General features: G+C 35.3%; 2 protein-coding genes across 2 annotated transcripts; both read right to left on the bottom strand.

The window, feature by feature from the left end:
- Positions 1 to 5,045: 5,045 nt before the first annotated feature.
- LOC118484252 (cytochrome f) lies at positions 5,046 to 8,826 on the bottom strand. Its single transcript, XM_035980253.1, has one exon. It carries the CDS (start codon positions 7,849 to 7,851, stop codon positions 6,889 to 6,891), a length of 963 nt encoding a protein of 320 aa, XP_035836146.1. The 5' UTR covers positions 7,852 to 8,826; the 3' UTR covers positions 5,046 to 6,888.
- A 983-nt stretch (positions 8,827 to 9,809) lies between these two features.
- On the bottom strand, positions 9,810 to 10,581 carry LOC118484253 (photosystem I assembly protein Ycf4). The gene has a single exon (XM_035980254.1). The coding sequence runs from the start codon at positions 10,373 to 10,375 to the stop codon at positions 9,821 to 9,823; it is 555 nt and encodes a 184-aa protein (XP_035836147.1). The 5' UTR covers positions 10,376 to 10,581; the 3' UTR covers positions 9,810 to 9,820.
- Between the last annotated feature and the right edge of the window lie 991 nt (positions 10,582 to 11,572).

Genomic DNA, 11,572 nt, shown 5'->3' on the forward strand with positions numbered 1-11,572 from the left:
CCTATTACTGCTCCTTTGAGCAGTAACGAGGGGTTTTTTGAGATCAACTCACATTGGACATATCATATAGAATCTTTCATTCTTATGATACTATATAGTATGCATACAAGATGTATTGGGACGAATCCTTTTTCTTTTATGATAAGAAAACGCTCTTAGTTCAGTTCGGTAGAACGCGGATCTCCAAAACCCGATGTCGTAGGTTCAAATCTGTCACACCCCGACCACGTGGAACATACAAAACGTGGCGGAAACGTCGGGGAGTGTTGTAACAGAATCAATTGTTTCAAATCCATGGCAAATGAAGTTTCGTTTTATTAATCAAACATGAAAGTTTACATTGTTTAAACAAGAACCAAAGAGTACATAACATAAATTAACTAGTTCTTGTCTCGTTTTAAGTTACTAAGGCACAGGTCCGCCTAAGTATGTCTTGATAAGTCCTATGTATCATCTCCTGAAAACACATGTGAAAATAGGTACGTCAGCATAAAAATGCCTGTGAGATACATTGGTTTTGTGAAAACGGAATTCATGACTTATGTTTGAGAAAATGTTTAGTCATGAACCTTGTAATTTTCTTTGTCTTGTAAATCATTTGAAAAACGATAAGATCAGATGATATGTATAAATAAGAGAACACTGTATGGTTAAACGGATAACCATGTAAAATGAGTTTGTATAAGATAAGTCGTTTGTAAAACAATGTCTCGTGAAAAGTGTGTTATTTGTATAAAATGTCATATGTCTCAAATTGAAATGATTCAAATAACGCTACGATATGTAACACCATACAAACACTTATATATAGGAAGTACCAGCGGCGTATCCACCATGCTTGTATCATATTACACGCGCCTCGTTACTTAATCACTTACTCAAACCAAACCATCGAGATGATGTGTTTAACAATTGTAGAAATGTTCATGTATAGTCAAATGTCTATTGTCAAATGTAAATCATGTCAACGGATACAACTGGTTCACACGGTTCAATGGTTACAAACGGTTCATATAATCAAACGGGTTTAGACGGTTCACATAGTCAAATGGTCACAACGGTTCAAAATGTAGCATAATGTGTTCATATGCTGGATGAGCATATGCAACAGAAATGCAATGTAAAACAATGTACTAAGTACGCACACAATGGGCATACATAGCATGTAATGTAAAGCAATGTACTAAGTACGCACACAATGGGCATACATAGCATGTAATGTAAAGCAATGTACTAAGTATGCACACAATGGGCATACATAGCATGTAATGTAAAGCAATATACTAAGTACGCACACAATGGGCATACATAGCATGAAATGTAAAGCAGTGTACTAAGTACGCACACAATGGGCATACATAGCATGAAATGTAATGTCAAGCAATGTACTAGGTACGCACACAATGGGCATACATAGCATGAAATGTAATGTAAAGCAATGTACTAAGTACGCACACAATGGGCATACATAGCATGAAATGTAATGTAAAGCAATGTACTAAGTACGCACACAATGGGCATACATAGCATGAAATGAAATGAAATCATGTACTATAATGTACTAACAAACATAGCAGGTATATGATGTGAAAACATGGAAAAGCATGAAAGTAACAAGTAGGCACATGTCTTTCACCCCAAAACAGTTTGGAAAACAGTAAAAGACGGGGTTCTATGTACTCACCTGAGATTGCTTTGAATTCCTTGTGTAATAATCACACAATGCTAGAGATCACGGGATATCAAACGGCACCTAATAGGTAGCTATATTAATATACCGGACCAAAATCGAAAGGATCGGATAGTATGTGGGTTCGTAAACCAAACGAGTATGGAGACTCGTGAAATATGGTTTAACAAAGCCTACATACTAAAATGAAAGCTATTCTAAGTGCTTGCGACCCACTACGACCCGTTTAGGTAGCTTATGCTACCTTAACGCGTCATTCGCGTATAACGCGTTTGGAACGCCTAACATCGTGACCATAAGGTATAACCTCGGAAGGTTATAGCTATGGTCACCTAATGTGTTTGGTCGGATCCTAATGATCGACCAAATGAGTCAGGTTCGAAAGTATAAGTGATGGTTTAGATCGCTTACCTTACGACCCTATATATGCACTAAACTAAAAGTGACGAGCTAAGCATGTTAGAACATGCTTAACTAAGTTTAGAAAACAGGTTTGGCCTCAAAACAAACGGCTTTGATGCTCACGAGTAGTTTGGTTACAAAATACGCAAGAATGCGCATTTTGGTCGAAACTACGACTCGTCACTGAGCCTAGATAACGTGGTAATCAGTAGGTATAGTCGCCATGGACTATAACCATCGTGCTCACGCTCACGTTATGAAGTTCCAACGAACTTCGCATCGACCTTAAACTGGTCAATGCAGAAAGTCAAACAATGTTCGACTTTCGGACTCGAAAAGCGAATAAAAGAACGAAAGAACACTTACGAAGGGTCCCCGAATGCTAGTCTAGATCAAAGAGCTCAGGTATGAAGCAATGGCATCAATTTAGAGCATTTTGATCAGATTTTTGTGGGTTTTTGCAAGAATGGGGGGGGTATTTATAGGAAAAGCATAACCGTTAGGATCGTTTCTTGAATATCGTGCCATGATCTTGTCCATACACTTGTAATACTTATGGAGCATCAGTTTTGCCCCTAATTGGCCTAAAGAGGCAAGTGCATTTTGACCCTTCACTAACTTGAAGAGGCAACAGCATTTAAAACTGAATCTGCTATTCTGGGGACGTCTTACGGACCGTAAGCAAAGGTCCATACGGATCGTAAGGACCTTGCAGGTCAGCAACTTTCAAAATTGGCAGTTTTGGTCCCTGCAGCCCCAAAACTTGGTATTTGATGCATTTTTGACACGTTTAAGCCCCGTTAACCCCATTTCAAAGCTCTAAAATGAAGTTAAAGTATAGGGAACTTTAAATGTGTTCAAAAATATCTCGGATGTCGGTTCGTTTGGCCGTACGGTCGCGATGTTCGGTTAATTACGACGGAATGCGCATAAGGATGCCTACATAAATTTTTGGATGTACGGATGTATTCAGTACGTAAGTTATGCGCGAAAGTGCAAACTTGTGCACTTTTTGACACTTTTAGCCCCTGAATGATCCAAAAGTTTATTTTAGCATACCAAACCCCTCAAAGCCTATTTCTAAGCTATGTAAAGGATATTTATGGTATGTTTAACTTATGGACATGTTCCGGAATGTTTGTTATAGTTCAAATTGGCATACTTTCGCAGTTTGTCAAGTTTAGTCCCTGTAAGCGAATTAACTTGTTTTTGCCATACCAAAGCCTACAAAACTTATTTCTAAGTTATGTAAAGGTTATTTGAGGTATGTTGAGTTTATGTTGATGTTCCGGAGTATTTGTCGCATTTAAACTGAGTACGTTTACGCACCAGTTTGCGTATAATTCTCCAGAAAGCGATGTAAAGTTTGAAATTGAACAAGAACTGATATGTGCAAAAGATACACATATTTATACAAGATCCCAAGTATGAAATACAATATTTCATTGGCTTGGTATTTGTTTGATGGTCGCGGTGGCACAGGTGTCACAAAATCCTACAGAGCGTGATTCGGATCTTCTTCGATCGAATTCGACTGAAACACTAACTGGAACTGGAGCAGCAATCTTAATTTGACCTCCTGGATATTAAAGAAAGGAGGAGGTCAATAAAAAAAGAGATGTTAATTAATCAAAGGTCCAACTGATCGCCACGCCTGTATTGTAAATATGCAGTTACAAATAATCCAGCCAAACTAATAGGAATTAGACCTAACACGATTCCAAATAGAAAAACTTCAATCATTTCAATTTGTTTGAAAGGAGAAAAAAGAGGTAATATCTATACCTAAATATTAATCCGAATTACCATGAATCTCAATGACCAAGAATTGGTAATTGACACGATAAGTAACTAGAAATACACAGAAGTTCGCTAAAAGATTTCTTTTTATGAATTGTGCAATTAATTTCAAATAAGTCGTATCTTGCTCAGACCAATAAATAGAGCTGAGGCTATAGTTAAAGCCGTTAGTAGAAAACCGAAATAACTAGTTATGATAGGCATCAAGGAGCTACAAAAGCACTTACCTGAGTTTCCTTTTTTACAAAATAGGAGAGAAACAAAAATACCAATTGCAATTTTTTGATTCAGATATCATTATAGACAGCACTAACAAGGATAAAGTCCCAACTTTATAAAAAGAAATTGATTAATCATCTGTAACATCTATGTATACCGCGTTTGCAATCAGCGAATGCATTATTGGATATTTTTCAACTCAACTTATAAACGAATAATAAGAATTGGGTCGTGTAATTTCGTTTGAAAATGAAATTCTTTTCGAATCATTATGGAATCAAATTAGAAAATTATTCCTATTTTTATCATTTCTTTTTTTTCGAATCTATTTTAGAGCGAACGGTAATCTTTAAAAATCTTTTACTTTCATTTTAACTAATTAGATTCCGTAATAGGTTCACTCATATAATATCTTGAATGAATGAGAACAAAAAGTTATCACACGATCACTCGAAAGAAAAATAGGTGTTTTGGTTCAACTATATTCTAAGACTAGTCATTTCTATTATCTTTTGCTTTAGAAGTTCTCTTTTGTATCTTTCCATATTTGAAATCCGTCTCTTTATAGTTAGGTCAAGAAAGAACCTTCATATTTCGATCTAATACAACAATGCATGCATTAGTGATTCCAATTATTTCATTCGTTGTTCTTTTTAGTTTATCGAATAAAATTTCCTATTCTTACTTGTTACTGGACGACTAACCAATTCCTTAAAAGATAAAAAAAGATTCCAATAAAAAGCGCTTATACAACTATGGATAACAAAGATTGATAGATCTAAAATCTACTTACAATTGCGGCGATATTCTAATCAATTTCATGAATTATTAGAAACTAACTTATCAGATTCACATTTTACCTGATCCTTAGTTTATCGCCCTAAACGCATAATGGCGAGAAATTGATTATTTTCACTTCAATAATTTTCTATTGAATGGGACATTATTTTACATCGACAAACAACAAGTAAAGGAAGAAAGAAATGATTTAGCGCCTCTTTCCAATACTGATCGAAAGTGCATTGCTGTGTCAGAAGAAGGATAGCTATACTGATTCGGTATACTCTAAAGACGCCCTCGGTACAATATTGACGATCTCACAAAGATTTTTTTTTCAGTGAATTTACATTTACTGATCCAATCTTTTACGGAATCGATCCCCTTTTGACTGTACAAGAATATGTGGAGCTCAGCATGTCTGGAAGCACAGGAGAACGTTCTTTTGCTGATATTATTACCAGTATTCGCTACTGGGTCATTCATAGCATTACTATACCTTCCCTATTCATTGCGGGTTGGTTATTCGTCAGCACTGGTTTAGCTTACGATGTGTTTGGAAGCCCTCGGCCAAACGAGTATTTCACAGAGAACCGACAAGGAATTCCATTAATCACCGGCCGTTTTGATTCTTTGGAACAACTCGATGAATTTAGTAGATCTTTTTAGGAGGCCTCAATGACCATAGATCGAACCTATCCAATTTTTACAGTGCGATGGTTGGCTGTTCACGGCCTAGCTGTACCTACCGTTTCTTTTTTGGGGTCAATATCAGCAATGCAGTTCATACAACGATAAACCAAATCCGAATTATAGAGCTACGACACAATCAAACCCAAACGAACAAAATGTTGAATTGAATCGTACCAGCCTCTACTGGGGGTTATTACTCATTTTTGTACTTGCCGTTTTATTTTCCAATTATTTCTTCAATTAAGAAAACGAGAGAGAACTAAAATAATAGACTAATCATTCTAGGTATTATCTCTCTTAGCCCATTCGGAAGGATCTCATCTCATAATTATCCATGACTGTTTATGTCTCTAGCATGACCACTTGATGAAATGTGGAGGGAAGTGGCGTAAATGGCCGATACTACTGGAAGAATTCCTCTTTGGATAATAGGTACTGTAGCTGGTATTCTTGTGATCGGTTTAGTAGGCGTTTTCTTTTATGGTTCATATTCCGGATTGGGTTCATCCCTGTAGTAATCGGATGAATTGAGTTGTATACATGAAAGCGTAAGAACTCAACGGATTCCCTTCTTTGTTTGTCTGATTTGAGGGAGAAGGTCCCGTTGAGTTCTTAATAACTAGAATATTTTTTTATAAGTTCATTGAATCTATTTACTCAACAAATATTCCCCTCCTCTTTTGTTTGTCCACCATTTTTATATTTTTTCTATTTATAGTATACGTAATTATTAATTCTTATAAGATAATAAAATAAGAAATAAAATATGTAATAACTCTAAAAAACGTTCTGATACGTCTGTAAAAAATCAAAACTAACACTAGGAATGTTTGACGAACAGTATAAAGAATCATAATTATTTCGACACAAGAAAAGGGTGTGAAAAATCCTTTTCTTGTGTCGAAGACTAGGAAGACAAATAACCCCTCCCAGAAATACGTGCTCCCTTCATTTATATTGATCCGTTCTATTTCGCATTTACTTTTGGATAGGATCTAGCCAAAGTGAATTGTATTAGAATCAAATGCATTTTATGACATTTCAATCTCACAATAGTAATATAATAACATCACCCCAATTTTGATAAAAAAAAAAAAAAAAAAAAAGACAAAGAAAGAAGGGGTCAAGTCAAATAGTCTTCTTCACAATCTACATACTATGGCTAGAAATATGGTACAAGAAATCACCGGCATCTCGTAGAAAACGAGTATAAACAAAAAAGGCTTTTATAATTTCATTTTTTATATCATAATTACTAAAAAGAATTTGGTTCTTTTTACAAACTTGATGTCGATAAATTCGCGAGTTTAGAAATTCATTTCGGACAATTGAACTTTCTCGAACTGTTTCTTTTTAAGAACCAAAAATATTTGTGCCAAAATAACAGCTGCGAAGAAGAACAAAAGGCCTTGTACACGTAATGGATCTTGAAGTACTATTTCTGCATCTCCCTGACCAAATCCGCCTACATTAGGATTACTTGTCAACGGTTGATCCAATTTGATAGATTCGCCTTCTGAAACAAGAAGTTCTGGCCCCGGAGGGATAATATCAACCACTTGACGTCCATCCGACGCATCCGCTATGGTTATTTCGTATCCCCCCTTTTCTTTTCGTAGGATTTTGCTTACTATACCTGATGCTGTAGCATTATAAACTGTATTGTTACTTTTGCTCCCGTCAGGATAAATCTGGCCCCTTCCCCTGTTTCCACCTACGTATATAGGATATTTTAAGAAGTGAATGTCTTTCTTAGTAGCGGGGTCCGGGGAAAGAATAGGAAAGGTGATTTCACTATATTTCTGACCAGGAACAGGGCCTATGACAAGAATATTTTTTTGATTGGGGCGATAGCTCTGAAAAGACAAATTACCCATCTTTTCTTTTATCTCGGGGGAAATACGATCGGGAGGGGCTAATTCAAAACCCTCTGGTAAAATAAGAACAGCCCCCACATTCAAACCTCCCTTTTTACCATTAGCAAGAACTTGTTTCAGTTGCGTATCATAAGGAATTCGAACAACTGCTTCAAATACAGTATCGGGAAGTACCGCTTGCGGAACCTCAATATCCACTGGTTTATTAGCTAAATGGCAATTGGCGCATACAATACGCCCAGTCGCTTCTCGTGGATTTTCATAACCCTGCTGTGCAAAAATGGGATATGCATTTGAAATGGATGTACGAGTTATTATATATATCATGAGCGATGCGGAAATAGATCGAGTAATCTGTTCCTTTATCCAAGAAAAAGTATTTCTAGTTTGCATGGTCCAATCATTGATCCCGAAAATTTCTACAATAAATTGGGGTAGGTCACTAATGGAGTTTCCTATCCACGATTCTGTTATTTACTGGAATAATTTGACTCGATTAATCTATAGGAATATAGGATGAATCTCCGGGATGGGTAGAAATAGAAAGGGATTTTCAATGGTACAACTGCAAAGTAAGAAACATTATAATTGGATTAGGTAGACATTTTTCAGTCATTCATTGAATGATAAATCACTACAAGTGACGGAGATACACGATTTAAATAACGGAAAATCCAATATTTTAAAATTGTATCTAGAATGACTGGAAAAGTGGAAACAAGGCCAGATATAATTTGATCATTATGAACAAATCCAAAATCCTTGTAGACAAAGCCAATCATCAATTCCCAACCATGGGGCGAATGAAATCCGATACATAAATCAGTTAATAAAAGAAGAGAAAAAGCTTTTATTGTGTCACTTAAGTTATATAGGAATTCCTGGGCCCAAGAGTTAAGAATAACAAGTTCTTTATTACCCAAAATAGAATAACCACTTAGAATAATGAAACAGATTATATTTGTCGAGAAGTGCAAAATCGTATGAATACGACCCTCGTTTTGTATCTTGATTAATTGGATTGTTTCTTTGTGAATTCCTATACGAAGGTTTTGTAGATGTGTCTCCGAGTATTCCTTGATCATTTCCTCTAAGAAGAGGAGTTCCTCTAATTCTATGAATTTTTCTAGAATACTCTTTTCTTCAATATCATTCAATAAAGTTTCGGATTGCCTAGTATTCCACCAATTAGTAACCCACGATTCTAGACTTTTTTGAAATAAGAGAGAAATCCACCAGGGTAAAAATACGATAGAAACAAGATATAAAAGAGGAGTGAATGCTTTCTTTTTTGCCATTTTTTCATCTGTGAATTGTTAATTAACCCATCTCATTCGTCAACTCTATGTAATCTAATATTTCTTATTTCTCTCACGCATCAATTCTTTTTTTTTTTTTTGAACGACAAATTTGGATCACTGACGGACCACTGGAGTATCATCGTGCCACCAGCAAACCACCCGATCATATCCTTCTCCACTAGACAATAACGCCTATGCACCAATTCAGGAGAAAACCCAATAAAATAAATCTGGGAAAACCCCCCTTTGTGGGAATCAAAACCCATGACTTAATGGTCATACGCCTTATCTCACGCATCAATTCTATTACAAGTTATCGAACCTATGAATCTATTCACTATTTTTTATTTGTGATTTCGTAGTTAGGCCTTGAATTAGGCCTTGAATCTAGAAAAAATACAAAAATAGACGAAAAATTCGAATGAATAAATAATCAAAAAATATTGTTTCCCTATAGTCAAATTTGAAGCACATATCTCCTTTCGATGAATGCCCCGAAAACCACTTTAAATAATGAATATGAATATTATTCAGTTTTGATACGAAAGAACTCCTTTTCTATCATTATATAAAACTCTCTAATATTTCGAAAAATTTTAACTTACTATGAATAGTCAGGGATAGAATAATTGAGGGAATTTTCTGAAAAATATTGTGAAAAATGAGTGGCAAAAAACGACAGAAATTGGCTAGTTATCATTATAAGAGATCCAATTTTTTGGTCATTAAGGAGCACAAAAAGAAGCGTCGAAAAAATGACAAGATATACTCTATCTGAATCTAAAGTCTCAATTCCAACAATGAAAAAGGGGGGATTCCTTATTTCGAAATGGTTGATTATGAGATATTTCGATTTGTTTATTATTATTTTTTTATTGAGTTGTGGATATTTCGATACATATAAAAGATCCCCAAAAGAGTTTTTTTATACTTGTTCCATATATGTCTGCTTTGACTCGAATGAATGTTCTGAAGAAACCTCAATTAAGTTATGTTCTAGAAAAAGAGGATTCTTGCGTTTTTGCCCTCCTGCTGAAAGCATTCATTTATCGGCTCATTTCTTAAAATACTTCAATTGGTACACGCAAGAAATAGGCCAATTCAGCAGCTTTTTGTTCCATTTCCCGCGGAGTAAAATTCTCATCAGTACGAGTCAATGGAATGGCTCCCTGGCCTCTGATATCCATATAAAGGACACGCCGAGCATAAATACCCTCTTTAACTTCTATTCTGACGGATTGAATATCTTTTATAAGAAATCGGAGAAAGACCCGACGATTTTTTCCAGGAAATCCCCAACGAAAGATACACACTATTCCGTCTTTTATATCAAATCGATCATAACCACTACCTACATTCCACGAAATTGTGCACCACAAATAGGAGCTAATAAAAAGACCCGCGATCCCATAGAAAGACATCACAATTCCTTGTGGAAAAAAAACGATTTCCTGAGACGGAAATAAAGATATCAAATTTCTACCAAGATAACTCGAGGTTCCAACCAACAAGAATCCTAATGAACCTAAAAAAAGGATAATAGCCCAGCAGAAATTACTTGTTTTTCGAGCCCCCTTTATAGGTTCTATCCATATATGTTCTGATCGACAACTCATACTTGATCCCGTTGCTTTTTTGGAATTGAGAGAATACCCCAAATGAATTTGACTTTAGTCCGTTTGTTTCCGAAGTAACTCGCATCAACTAGCACTAGTTTGATGTGAACCTTTAGGAGTAATTCATTAAATTGGTTAGATCTAAACTAATAACATACCCTTCGTATTATCTCACTAAAGATAGCCACATACATATAGATAGACCAACGTTACAGTTCAGCCATCCGCCGATTCGGTTCTATTTGAAAATAGCTAGAACATAGCATTTTCTGGAGACATAAGAATTTTTCGGCGGAAGCCGCTTATACCATATTTTGCTAAATGGATATCTGTGTTATGATACAAACGTCAATTGAAAAATGAGATTTTGTGCCATCGGCTCTAAACAATCTTGTTTTTTTGAACATGAAGAAATAAAGAAGCCATTGCGATTGCCGGAAATACTAGGCCTACTAAAGGGACCAAAACAGAGGGAAAGTTAAGAGTTGTCATAGAATGGGTACCTCGATTTACTATTTGTACCTGTTATTATTATTTAGAATTTATAATATAATATATATCTTATTATATATAAGGATATCTTACTTATTATAATTTGATAATTCTAAATTGAAATTATTATTACTTAATATCTATAGATATAAGTATCTATCTAAGTGAGTATATAATGTACTTTCTACATGAAGGATTTGAAAGGTAATTTTTTGGTTGTGCGAACCAAAGAGAATGATGACCTTGGGTTGTACCAAGTCTGAAACCAATTGGATTTATTTTTTGTCCCATGTTCCCCCATTACTATACATATCGTAATACGACATAGTTGTATCCTTTTTTTTATTTTGTGACCATGTAATAGAGTCGGTATCTATATATTCATCTAAGGATATATCTTTCATTACAATAGTTATATGGCAGGAAGGTTTTTGTATCGCAAAACTACGCCCTTGAGCTCGAGGTTTTAATCTCTTCATGATAGTACCTTTATTTACTTCGGCTTTACTAATCACTTAATTTGCTTCATTCGAACCCATATTGGAACTACCATTTGCTGCTGCAGAATAAACTAATTTAAAAATGGGATAACATGCTCGATAAGGCATGAGTTCTAATATCATAAGTGTTTCTTCGTAGGAACGCCCACGAATTTGATCAATTACTCTTCACGCTTTGAGCTTGATATTCTCTTTATGGTATCAG

Source organism: Helianthus annuus, chromosome 11 (assembly GCF_002127325.2).
Source record: "Helianthus annuus cultivar XRQ/B chromosome 11, HanXRQr2.0-SUNRISE, whole genome shotgun sequence".
Lineage (NCBI taxonomy): Eukaryota > Viridiplantae > Streptophyta > Magnoliopsida > Asterales > Asteraceae > Helianthus > Helianthus annuus.

What these genes read in the sequence shown, in the direction of transcription:
- LOC118484252 (XM_035980253.1), bottom strand. Translation starts at nt 7,851, where the DNA reads ATGCAAACTAGAAATACTTTTTCTTGGATAAAGGAACAGATTACTCGA.
- LOC118484253 (XM_035980254.1), bottom strand. Translation starts at nt 10,375, where the DNA reads ATGAGTTGTCGATCAGAACATATATGGATAGAACCTATAAAGGGGGCT.